General features: G+C 36.3%; 1 protein-coding gene across 3 annotated transcripts in view; it reads left to right on the top strand.

Moving 5' to 3' along the window:
- Window positions 1-14100, top strand: part of LOC109096421 (rab GTPase-activating protein 1-like) — a 78778-nt gene that overhangs the window by 46974 nt on the left and 17704 nt on the right. For all 3 annotated transcript variants that reach the window (XM_042764784.1, XM_042764783.1, XM_042764782.1), the window contains one exon: window positions 12498-12611. In XM_042764784.1, the coding sequence (XP_042620718.1) occupies window positions 12498-12611 (114 nt within the window). The remainder of the gene's footprint in view (window positions 1-12497; window positions 12612-14100) is intronic.

Genomic DNA, 14100 nt, shown 5'->3' with positions numbered 1-14100 from the left:
ACATTTTTATTGTTTTAGTTCGTGCATTAAACATTTCGATTCTATTTGGCTACAACAGCTTGAAATGATTCACCTGGTTTCACAAAGCAAATAAATATATGTATATGTGTATCAAATACAAGGCTAAAAAATATGTTGAGCGTAACACTGTGTCCTAACGTGACTAGTGGGTGATATGTTGAAGGGAAGAGGATGTGGACCCTCCCAGCCTCCCTCTTAGTCAGGCAGTGATTGGACTACAGCTCACCCACCCTCAGTCTCTCGCTCTCTTTCATCAAGCTCACTTTACTTTTTATAATCAGCCTCCCCAAGAAAAACAAAATGCCATTTTTGCCCATTGTTGTCTATTAGAAAAAAACGACCGTAAACAATGGTCAGGAAAGAAAGTACAGTGCTTCCTGCGGAAGTAGCCTTCCCCCAGCACACACACAATCTCAGCATCATAGTCGAAACACAACACAAGTCATGTTTTGCACTTGCGCTCACTCAAGAGGTTCACACAGATCCACTTTTGGACAATCTTACGTCACCATGATTTTCTTAGCACTTTTCTGAGTCTAGGATGACTTTAACAATATTGGCAGGGCATAAATATGGCTCCTTATCTGAGACATCAGGTACTGTGTTTTCCCAGCAAACCCTGAACCTGTTCAGACCTCCTCCTGGAGTTCCAGGACGGAGGGTGAGAAGGAGAGTCTTGGAAAACCTTCGGAAAGAAAAAACAGAGCACTTTCTTTGGCTTCATCCATTAATTATTTGTTTATTATCATTCTTTTACTGCCATTTTTTTGCATTCTAGCTTTTCTTTAACTCTTTAATTCCACTTTTGGTTCAATGAGAAAATACGTTTTTTTTTTTTCCTTTGCTTATTTAATTATTTAGGAAAAAGCTCATTAGAATAAAATTCTTAAAAAAAAAACTTTGAGGATTTTGGCATCTTTTATTACTATTTATCTGGGAAAAAAAGAAACAGTGCTGCTCAAATATTATAAACATTTGAAAAAATATTGTCTACTGTACTGTCTATTGTTTAAAAACTATTATGACCCCCAAAAATTATATTGATATTATAAAGAAATAATAATTATAACAACAACAATAATAATAATAATAATATATATAAAAAACTATATATAAAACTATATATATATATATATATATATATATATATATATATATATATATATATATATATATATAATATATATATATATATAAGAATGCAACTTAAAAGCTCTGGATTATATATATATATATATATATATATATATATATATATAATTTTCATAAGAGTCATCATTTATATATGTATTTTTGAAAATGTTATCAAAACCATTTGACCATTTGGAGGTACATTTCTTGGCATGTGCATTTTAAAATGTTTTTTTTTCTTAATAGCTTTTTTTTCTTTGGGCTTTTTCTTTTTCTTTTTCTTCTTTTGACCCTTTTAAGTAATTACAGTCACCTAAATCATTTTTTAAGACATTAGCTTGGGACATTTTGCCATATAGTCCTTCAGTCCAGAGCTGCTTTCCTTCCCAGTAGTTGATTGCTCTAATTTGTATCCCCTTCTCTGAGCGCGATCTGATCTTCCTCAGAGGCGTGCTTTAGGTCAGGTGCAGTCTAGTCAGACTGGTTCGATTATACTCTGATCTCAGGCTGACCTATTTTTAGTTGCTTCTAGTCCACTGGATTCAACATAGCCCTCTTAGACCCTTTTCCATTTTCTTGACATATTGCAGGCCGGTGCTGGCGTGAGCAGTGGGTCAGTCTGTCTCGCGTTCGGCCTGAGTCTGCGTGGCTGCTGAGCACGTCAGCTGAGCTGCTGGCTGCAGATGCATTATTTAGTGGCTCCTCTCTTTCACATAAACATAGCATCAATTATAGAAAGAGAAGGTAATTAATCTTTGAAAAGGGGTATGCTTACTAAGGCAGGAATCCGCTGTTAGCAGAAATGTGTGGGCGCTTTCGAGCACCCTGCACGCGCACACGCCAGTCTGTTTGGCGTTTCTTTGGAAAACAAATGTTCCCTGAAGGTTATTTCCTGGGCTTTAATCTTGGTACTGTTGCTAGCAGGTGGCAATTGACTTGTATTACATGTGGGATGGTGTGAATTAGGTAGGTTGGAGGCCCAAATCTACAACACATATGGCGACTTGTCATAGGCAAAGAGGGAATGGAAAATTGATGAGCGAAGGAATGGAACAAGGCAATGAAAGCAAAAGACATATTCCTTTGCTTTCATCATCTTGTTCCATTCCTTCCTTCACTATTTTTTCAATGTGATGGAAGAAAGGCAGAGTAGAAAGCGACTGATATTAATCATGCTTTTTGGCGAAGATTGCAATCTTGTGCTGGAAAGAGGATAAATAAAACATGGTGTCCTGAATTCAGACTGAACCCCGGCGTCCAGGCGTACATACCCCAAGAGAGTTGGGAAAACCCGAGGAGAGTCCCTGTCTCTACCAGGATAAAAGCTTTGTCTGGTGTGCATGTAGTCGGAAATTTAAACTGCTCTTGGTTGCGGTGACTACATTTTTGATAAATGAAATATGTTTTTTTTTGTTCACAGATTAACTTGAAATAAAGTTTTATAATAAATTGATTTATTAATTTATTGTATTTTTTATTAATGCATTAAAAATATTTCGGTTCTGTGTCATCACAGCTATAATTAAAAACTTTAGGCTCAGTAATTTTTTTTAAAAGAAACTAAATTGATAAAAAATGAGACAGAGACATGTGGAATGTTACAAAATATTTATATTCCAAATAAATGCTGTTCTTTTGAGCTTTCTATCCATCATAGAATCCTGAAAAAATATTGTATCCACAAAAACATTAAGCAGCACAACTGTTTTCAGCACTGATGATATTTAGAAAAAAATGTCTCTTGAGCAGCAAATCAGCAAATTTGAATAATTCCTGAAGGATCATGTGACACTGAAGACTGGAGTCATGATGCTGAAAATTCAGCTTTGCCATCACTAGAATCAATTAAATATTAAAATGTATTTGAATAGAAAACAGTTGTTTGAAATGTTAACAATATTTCACAATATTCCTGTTTTTACTGTATTTTTTAATAAACAAAATACAGCCTCAGTGAACATAAGAGACTTCTTTCAAAAACATTTTAATACATACTAGCATCAATTATATGAATGCCATTAATTTTTGAAGACGTTTATATTTTAATATAATGGTGTTCATGCATATAACACAATTATGATTTATGTTTGATGTGTTGAGAAAAACAGTTCTACAGAAAAACCAAGAATTTGCTCATGCTTAGGCAGGTGTGTGTGTGTGTGTGTGTGTGTTAGATGTATAGTAATGATTCATTACTCTTCTCCTCTTGCATCTCTGATATTAGAGAGCACATTTAATAATCACTTAAATTAAGATAGATAGTTCAGAAGGTTTCTCACTTAAAGGGATAGTTCACCCAAAAATGAAAATTATGTCATTAATGACTCACCCTCATGTCGTTCCAAACCCGTGAGACCTCCGTTCATCTTCGGAACACAGTATAAGATATTTTAGATTTAGTCCGAGAGCTTTTAGTCCCTCCATTGAGAATGTATGTACGGTATACTGTCCACGTCCAGAAAGGTAATAAAAACATCATCATAGTAGTCCATGTGACATCAGAGGGTCCGTTAGAATTTTTTGAAGCATCGAAAATACATTTTGGTCCAAAAATATCAAAAACTACGACTTTATTCCCTCTGAGTTCAAATAAACGAGGTCAAGAACCGTTTCTGTCGGACGCGTCCGGTTCGAGAACCGAGGAGCTGATGATACTGCGCATGCGTGATTCAGCGTGAAGCAGACTGACACACAGCGCGTCTGAACTGAACTGGTTCTTTTGGTGATTGATTCTGAACTGATTCTGTGGTAATGTTATGAGCGCGGGTAAACCGAAGGCTTGAATCAAGGGCAATCATCGCCAATGAAGTCATTACGTCGAGCGCAAAAGAACTGGTGAACCGTTTTCGGCAACCGGTTTATTGAATCAAACTGTCCGAAAGAACCGGTTCGCGGAGAAGAACAGAACTTCCCATCACTACCGGTGATCCGAAAACCGATGCAACCGGTTCTTGACTCGAGAACGAGTCAATGTTTCGTTCGTTATCTGGCTCGGCTCGTGTTCATCTTCAGTTCTCTCTTCACAGCAGTTCAGTCAGTGTACTGTTTGAGTAAATTAATTACTCCGGGATATTGGTTTATTTGAACTCAGAGGGAGTGTCAGCCATGTTACAAAAGTTAAAAGCTTAAGTCATTTGTGGATTAATGCTTATTGTTGACGCGAACCGTTTCAAACGATTCAGTTCGATTTTGGTGAACTGGTTCAAGAAGATCCGGTTACATCGAGTGATTCGTTCGCGAACCGGATATCACTAAACTGCAGTGTTGTGAACGCGCTCATAACAGACCCGGGAGAGAAGTCAATGCTGAATAAAGTCTTAGTTTTTGGTATTTTTGGACCAAAATGTATTTTCGATACTTCAAAAAATTCTAACGGACCCTCTGATGTCACATGGACTACTTTGATGATGTTTTTTATTACCTTTCTGGACGTGAACAGCATACCGTACATACATTCTCAATGGAGGGACAGAAAGCTCTCGGACTAAGGCTTAAAATATCTTATACTGTGTTCCGAAGATGAACGGAGGTCTCACGGGTTTGGAACGACATGAGGGTGAGTCATTAATGACATAATTTTAATTTTTGGGTGAACTATCCCTTTAAAGGGATAGTTCACCCAAAACTAGTTACTTACCCTCAAGTTGTTAAAAATCTGTATGAGTGTCTCACTATTCCACTGATCATATTCACTATTCCAGAAACTCATAAAATGAGTACTATGTACTGTGTAGTAAGTAATAACTGACAGGCCTTATGCAATATTTAGCATTGTAAATTGAATTGATACTGTTAATTTAATAATATTCACAACTCTACTGAAGGGCTGTTTTTAAGACTGGTTCATTAACTAGTTTAAGGATGAGTTTAACAGTGACATAACCGACTGTTGTTACTATATAACAGGGCCAGAAATAAACATTGGGCATTCCATTGCACTTTATGACTGAGTAATTTAGTTCAGCATTTTTGTGCTATCACGAGCTGGCTTTGATGTAATGTGTGCTATAATGAATTGCAAAATAAAGTGGCTGCTTTTGCAGTTTGACAGAAATAGGACCAGGTGTCCGTCAACAGTCTGCAGCTCCAGGCACTCACACTTTGTATATTAAGGGAGCGATCTAGTTTAATGTAATCTATTTTTTTGTCTGTCTATCTAGAGAGTTGTTGTTGTTCTGAAAGCTTTACATGGTGAGGACATTATACTGACTACAAATGTAAGCAGTTCCTGATTTCTGCCCAGTAGTTTTGAGGGGTTGGTGCAGAGCTAGTTTTATCAACCTCTTCTGTGCAATTTTTGTTTCTTGCCTAAAACTATTTTGTGAGAATATACAAAACCTTTTGAATGGCCATCAAACAAGAAATAGGCTTATTGTTTGTATAATGACATAGTTTGGTTTAGGGACGTCAATGATTAATCGATGATCGATTAATTGTCGATAAGAGATGCAGTCAATTAAGGCTGTCGATGGTCGGTTAACCGATTTAATGTTGGGCTGTATTGTTTGTATAATGACATTAGTGCAGAACACGTGCGAGCGGCTGTGAGTGACGGTGACTGCATATAAAAGCATCATCATTCATTCACAATGTACAAATTAAGCTTTTTTAATGTGATTTAAAACTTTAAAGTACATTAAAATAGAAACAACATAAAAAGTTCTTCTCAACATAAAAAGCAATAGAAATATGTAGTAACTAATCATTTAATCAGATAACTGTTTCATATCGTGCGCTTTGCAGGGCTGCGGGACACAGTGGACAGGACAGGGAGAAGTAACGGTTAAACGTTATTCATTCCTACAACTTGTTAATTCGTTCCTACGACTTATTAATTTGTGGCAATTGTCCATGTTTCATTAATTTTGTTCCCTAAATAACCCATGATTTTACTGAAATAAGGTAAAATCAAATTAATACAAATTAATAGAACAAATTAATAAATCGAACAAATTCTTAATTCAGGAAATCTTTAATTTCCCGTCCCGCATGTTTACAGTAAGAGATGCGAAAACAGTGATTAAAAGTGAAAGTTAATAAAAAAAACCTGCGAAATTAGAGGGTTAGACTGTGAAGATTTAGGAAAAGAAACAATGCCTAAATGTTATTGAATTTGTGGAAATTCGTGACTAACCGGCAAACCAGAACAAAGCCGCGTAATTAAGACTATGGGCTCGAACGGCATCCAGAGGCATGGTCGCGATCTCACATTTTCCTATTATTCCTCTAATAAACAAAGCTTTTATACCACATTTGTCATAATCAGAGCTTATAATTTGTAAATAAATAATTGCTGGATTCAAAACAGCGATTAATAGGCGCTGTGACCGACACAATACGTTTTCCGGAGCATTCAGTGACGTCACTAAACGGTGACGCCATCGTTCACAAGATTCTCCATGGACCTAACTAGGGCACAGGTTCTCAAGCCCTGGGACAAAATGGGATGCTTTAAGGAAAATGTATAGCCTTATATAAGTAATAGGCCCAACATAAAAATAACAATTTGTATTCATAATTGTTTTTTTTGTTTTTTTTTTAATATGCTAGATATATCCGACTTAATTAAGATAAAGGATTTAAAACAGAAGTGTGGCTGCGCTCCATAAGTTCACGGAAGACAAAAAAAAGGATGACAACGCATTCTGTTTGTTTGCTTTATTTTACAAGAGCACAGATCTTCTGTGTGCACACAAATGAAAGTAAACACTTTTGCGGAAAAGTTTTTTTTTATTATTATTTTTTATTTTTTTTTTATGTCTCAGCTGTTTCGATCGCGCCGGAGCCTGCTGCACACGTATATTCTAGCGATTCAAACTCACATCGCAGTCTGTTCATTATCAAAATAAAATAGTCAACTAAATATTTAAAAGGTTACACTGGTCAGTTTAAATAGGCCGTAGTATACCGGTTCACTCTGCTGTTATGCCAAGGACGTTTTTGCTCATGTGAAGAGGATCATCTTTTCCGTCTATATGCGAATGCGTGTTAAGTACAAACGTAGTTTACATTATAAATAATAGTTTAACATTCAAATACATTGTGAATATGGAAACATTTGGATTTGTGCCGAATGAGACATGAGCAATAACCTCCAAATACATCTTGCCAAAGCCGCGCTCGCTCGTCCTCGTCTGCACGCACGCTCTGTCACTATCTAATGCACTGTAGGCCTATGCTGGATTTTTAAAAACAATTAGGCCTACCGGAATGCAAAAATTAAAAATCTGACATTTTCTATAACAGAATCCAGCAGGATCAAATTAATGTGAGCAACAGTGTTTTGGTGCAGCAGAGCCGATGTAGTTCACTTAATGTGCAGCGCAGTCACACGCGCGCCAGAGTTACGTTTGGGATAATTTTATTTTAAATACCATAATGTCAGTTGAAAACATTGCAGTTGTGTTTTAAAATACAAAAACGAGCACCACAAAACCATTTAAAGAGGCACGTTCAGCGGTCTCCTTGCGGGATAGAAAACAGTCAACAAAGTAAAATGACCTCAAAAGTAGGCTATGGCGCGCTCTCTTCATTTTATGAAATCATCATAATCACATCTATTCATTTTAGAATCCTGCTACTAGCATTTTATTCAGACTAAAACCCCTTTAATTCAAAGTGAGCAAGCGTTGTTGTGTGTGTGTGTGTTGAGATTTTGTGTAGGTATGTGTGTGTGTGTGGCTTTTGCACATCCTGTCATGCCGGTGACTGCGTGCCTCCAATAGACGCATTTTGCAGCATTATGGTTAACGATTAATCGATTAATTGACCGTTAATTTAAACAACGATCGATCATGGAAATAATCGAAATTTGACATCCCTAGGTTTGGTTACACTTACATACAATCTTCTTAAGGGAAACGTTCACACCAAAAATGAAAATTCTGTCATTGACTCACCCCTCAGGTTGTTCCAACCTGTACACCTTTCTTTATTCAGTTGAACACAAAAGAAGATATTTTGAAGAATGTTGTAACAGTTGACACTTAATGGATACTGGGAAACTGTTCGGATTTACCAAACCATCCCTTTATTAGAATGAGCGCATTTGCTTTCCGTCCGTTAACATGCCATCCTGTTAGAAACATCTTAAATTAAGTTAAAATCCACAGAATTACAGTAACAATCCCAAGTGAACCTGTTGCCGAAATGAAAGAGATGTACCAACATTGGATCCCAGTGAACTCCAGTGGAGTGGTAACGTAACCAACATGCTCCAGAAGTGTGTCTGCTTGTCTGTCTATCTTCCGCCCTGGCACCCCACCGCGACCCGTGGGCGCCTGGAGACTTGAGTCATGACATTTTACATGTTCTCTTAGCGTTGTGATGCTGCTCTTCTCCCGATTGCATCGCGTGTCCTTGAAGTAGGCCAGCGCAAGATACCAGTCTCAACTCTACCAGCTTACAGTGTAGATGTTTGTTTGCCAAGCTTTTTTGACAAATGTCCATGAGTTTCCATCTGTGTTTTTTTGTTCCCTGGAAAGACATGGGTGTATACTGATCTCCTGCGTATAGATATAATATACATAACAAAAACACACAATGTCTAAGAGTGTCAAGCTCCACAAAAAGAACATCTGAGCTGTGCATGGAGGAGAAAAAGATCTCCAGGCCGGTTTTGTGGTCCATCATGATAAACACTTCTGAGGATGCTTAGTAGATGTTTCGGGGAGATTGCTAGATGGCCATCTCACACATACATGTACATGTGGACCAAACAGACTAATGCTTAACTTTCTCTTACAAATTCTGACAACTCAAACACATACACAAGGCTGAGCCTCTTGGGGGTATTCACATTAAAGCAATAGAAATGTTAGTACTAAGTCATTTTCATTCAGATACTGTTTCATATCTGCGCTTTGCAAGGGCGGTGCCGGGACACAGTGACAGGGACAGGGAGCTAAGTACGTGGATTCATTCCTACAAACTTGTTAATTCGTTCCTACGACTTATTAATTTGTGGCAATTGTCCATGTTTCAGTAATTTTGTTCCACTAATAATCCCATGCTTTTACTGAAATAAGGTAAAATCAAATTAATACAAATTAATAGAAACAAATTAATAATCGAACACAAATTCTTATTCAGGAAATTCTTTAATTTCCCGTTCCCGCATGTTTTACCAGTAAGAGATGCGAAAAACAGTGATTAAAAGTGAAGTTAATCACAAAAAAACCTGCGAAAATTAGAGGGTTAGACTGTGAAAGATTTAGGAAAAGAAACAATGCCTAAATGTTATGAATTTGTGGAAATTCGTGACTAAACCGGCAAACCAGAACAAAGCCGCGTAATTAGGGACTATGGGCTCGAACGGCATCCAGATGGCATGGTCGCGAATCTCACATTTTCCTATTATTCCTCTAATAAACAAAGCTGTTTATACCACATTTTCATAATCAGCGCTTATAATTTGTAAATAAATAATTGCTGGATCAAAACAAGCGATTAATAGGCGCTGTGGACCGACACAATACGTTTTCCGGAGCATTCAGTGACGTCACTAAACGGGACGCCATCGTTACACAAGATTCTCCATGACCTAACTAGGGCACAGGTTCTCAAGCCCTGGGGACAAAATGGGATGCTTTAAGGAAAATGTATAGCCTTATATAAGTAATAGGCCCCAACATAAAAATAACAATTTGTTATCATAATTGTTTTTTTTTTGTTTTGTTTTAATATGCTAGATATATATCCGACTTAATTAAGATAAAGGATTTAAAAACAGAAGTGTGGCTGCGCTCCATAAGTTCACGGAAGACAAAAAAAAGGATGACAACGCTTCTGTTTGTTTGCTTTATTTTAACAAGAGCACAGATCTCTGTGTGCCACAAAATGAAAGTAAAACACTTTTGCGGAAAAGGGGTTTTTTTTTATTATTATTTTTTATTTTTTTTTGGAGGTCTCAGCTGTTTCGATCGCGCCGGAGCCTGCTGCCACACGTATATTCTAGCGATTCAAACTCACATCGCAGTCTGTTCATTATCAAAAATAAAATAGTCAACTACAATTTAAAAAGGTTACACTGGTTCAGTGTTAAATAGCCGTAGTATACCGGTTCACTCTGCTGTTATGCCAAGGACGTTTTTGCTCATGTGAAGAGGATCATCTTTTTCCGTCTATATAGCGAATGCGTGTTAAGTACAAACGTAGTTTACATTATAAATAATAGTTTAACATTCAAATACATTGTGAATATGGAAACATTTGGATTTGTGCCGTATGAGACATGAGCAATAACCTCCAAATAAATCTAGCCAAAGCCGCGCTCGCTCGTCCTCGTCTGCACGCACGCTCTGTCACGATCTAATGCACTGTAGGCCTATGCTGGATTTTTAAAAACAATTAGGCCCTACCGGAATGCAAAAAAAATTTAAAAAATCCTCTGACATTTTCTATAACAGAATCCAGCAGGATCAAATTAATGTGAGCAACAGTGTTTTGGTGCAGCAGAGCCGATGTAGTTCACTTAATGTGCAGCGCAGTCACACGCGCGCCAGAGTTACGTTTGGGATAATTTTATTTTAAATACCATAATGTCAGTTGAAAACATTGCAGTGTGTGTTTTTAAAATACAAAAACGAGCACCACAAAACCATTTAAAGAGGCACGTTCAGCGGTCTCCTTGCGGGATAGAAAACAGTCAACAAAGTAAAATGACCTCAAAAGTAGGCTATGGCGCGCTCTCTTCATTTTATGAAATCATCATAATCACATCTATTCATTTTAGAATCCTGCTACTAGCATTTTATTCAGACTAAAACCCCTTTAATTCAAGTGAGAAAGCGTTTTGTGTGTGTGTGTGTTTGTGTGTGTGTGTGTGTGTGTGTGTGGCTTTTGCACATCCTGTCATGCCGGTGACTGCGTGCCTCCAATAGACGCATTTTGCAGCATTATGGTTAACGATTAATCGATTAATTGACCGTTAATTTAAACAACGATCGATCATGGAAATAATCGAAATTTGACATCCCTAGTTTGGTTACACTTACATAAATCTTAAAGGGAAAGTTCACCCAAAAATGAAAATTCTGTCATTGACTCACCCTCAGGTTGTTCCAACCTGTACACCTTTCTTTATTCAGTTGAACACAAAAGAAGATATTTTGAAGAATGTTGGTAACAGTTGACACTTAATGGATACTGTCAACTGTTCGGTTACCAAACCATCCCTTTATTAGAATGAGAGCATTTGCTTTCTTCAGTTACATGCCATCCTGTTAGAAACATCTTAAATAATTAAAATCCACAGGAACTTACAGTACAATCCCAAGTAACCTGTTTAAATTAAAGAGATTGAAATTGGATCACAGTGAACTCCAGTGGAGTGGTAATGTAACAACATCTCCAGAGTGTGTCTGCTTGTCTGTCTATCTTCCTCATGGCACCCCCCACAGGGCTTGTCATGACATTTTACATGTTCTCTTAGCGTTGTGATGCTGCTCTTAGTCCGATTGCATCGCGTGTCCTGAAGTGAGCCAGCGCAAGATAACCAGTCAAATCTACCAGCTTACAGTTTAGATGTTTGTTCCAAGCTTTTGGACAAATTCATGATTTTCATCTGTGTTTCTGAAAGACATGGGTGATCTGATCTCCTGCTATATATATAATAACATAACAAAAACACACAATGTCTAAGAGTTGTCAAGCTCCAAAAAAGACATCTGAGCTGTGCATGGAGGAGAAAAGATCTCAGGACGGTTTTGGTCCATCATGATAAACACTCTGAGGATGCTTTAGTATTTTCGGGTGATTGCTAGATGGCCTCCACCATACATGTACATGTGACCAAACAGACTAATGCTTAATTTCTTACAAATTCTGACACTCAAACATACACATAGGCTGAGCCTCTGGGGTATTCAACATACTCTGTGTGTCTGTGACGCCGAAGGACACACACTTGAGCACATGCATGCATGTCCTCCTTGGTTTGTCCACATTGCTTTGCGGGGGTGAAGGGGGTGTGTTCAATGTGTTCAGATATTGTTGTCTTGTTGTGTGTTGTGTGTTGTGGTGGACAGGAGTCACATGTGCTTTATTTGTCTATATGCAGTACAATGAAAGCGAATGGGGGCCAGCTTGAGACAACAACATTGGCTCAACCGCTGGCTAGAGTTTGGGATGGTATGGTCCGTTTGTGCAAAGACAAATGGAGTTGTCATTATTTTTGCACTTCTATTTTGTGTTGTTTTTTGTATGGTAGTGGGATGGTTTTCATTTTTTTTTTGTTTTTTTCATTGTATTATATATTGCAATGTACTTTTAGATTTTGGCATTACAGAATATTAGCTGTGCCTCATGGTAAAATGTCTCTGTTTCTCTCTCTTTTCTATTATTAGGAATCACCACAGGACAGTGCCATCACTCGTGACATTAACCGTACGTTTCCTGCACATGACTACTTCAAAGACACGGGTGGTGATGGCCAGGACTCTCTCTATAAGATCTGTAAGGTGAGCAGATGACCTGTCTGCCGTTTGCTTTCAATTAGTCTAAAAAATTAAAATCTTAATATATAAATGTAAATTGTGAATATATAAGTATATAAATCTGAATATATTATGTCAGATTATGTAGAAGTAAATCTGAATATATAGTTATAATTCTGAATATATAAATGTAAATTGTGACTATATAGTTATAAGTGAATATATGAATGTGAATTGTAAATACATAGAAGTAAATCTGAATATATAGTTATGTCTAAATATATATAAGCAAATCTGAATATATAGTTAGAAGTCTGAATATATAAAAGCAAATAAGCAAATAAAGACATAACTATATAATCAGAATTACATTTATATATTCAGAATTATAACTATATATTCAGATTTACTTCTATATATTCAGAATTATAACTATATATTCAGATTTACTTCTATGTATTCAGAATTATAACTATATATTCAGTTTTACTTCTATATATTCAGAATTATAACTATATATTCAGATTTACTTCTATATATTCAGAATTATAACTATTCAGATTTACTTCTATGTATTCAAAATGATAACTATATTCAGATTTACTTCTATATATTCAGAATTATAACTATATATTCAGATTTACTATCAGAATTATAACTATATATTCAGATTTACTTCTATATATTCAGAATTATAACTATATATTCAGATTTACTTCTATGTATTCAAAATCATAACTATATATTCAGATTAACTTATATATATTCAAAATTTACATTTATACATTCAGGCTTATAACTTTATATTCAGATTTTTTTTACATTCAGAATTATAACTATAAATATATTCAGATTTACTTCTGTATATTCACAATTTACATTTATATATTCAGGCTTATAACTGTATATTCAGATTTACATTTATATAACCAGGCTTATAACTTTTTATTCAGATTTACTTCTATATATTTATAATTAACATTTATATATTCAGGCTTATAACTATATATTTAGATTTACTTCTGTATACTCAGACATAACTACATATTCAGATTTATATATTCAGACTTATAACTGTATATTCATAATTTACATTTATATATTCAGCATCTAGCAAGGTGGCCAAAGGAAGCATGCACTTGATTAAAATGTAATCACTGATGGATGGATAACTTCATAGATAGATATAGCGATTGATGGATGGATACTTATTTATTAGGGCTGAGCGATATATCGCATGCGATTGTCAAGCGCATTTCGTCAGTAAAGCCGGTTCCCTGATTACCGCTAAATCTCCATCACCTGCTTTCAGATGGAGCAGCATTTAATAGACAGAGCCGTAGATCACTGATAAGCTACACAATATCGCGTTCATTATCGAAGGTGATTCATTTGCGATATTGAACGCGATATTGTGTAGCTTGTCAGTGATCTACGGCTCTGTCTATTAAATGCTGCTCCATCTGAAAGCAGGTGATGGAGATTTAGCGGTAATCAGGGAACCGGCTTTACT

Source organism: Cyprinus carpio, chromosome A10 (genome assembly GCF_018340385.1).
Source record: "Cyprinus carpio isolate SPL01 chromosome A10, ASM1834038v1, whole genome shotgun sequence".
Classification (NCBI taxonomy): domain Eukaryota; kingdom Metazoa; phylum Chordata; class Actinopteri; order Cypriniformes; family Cyprinidae; genus Cyprinus; species Cyprinus carpio.
The sequence above is the reverse complement of the archived record's forward strand: the minus strand, read 5'-3'. Positions and strand labels throughout refer to the sequence as shown.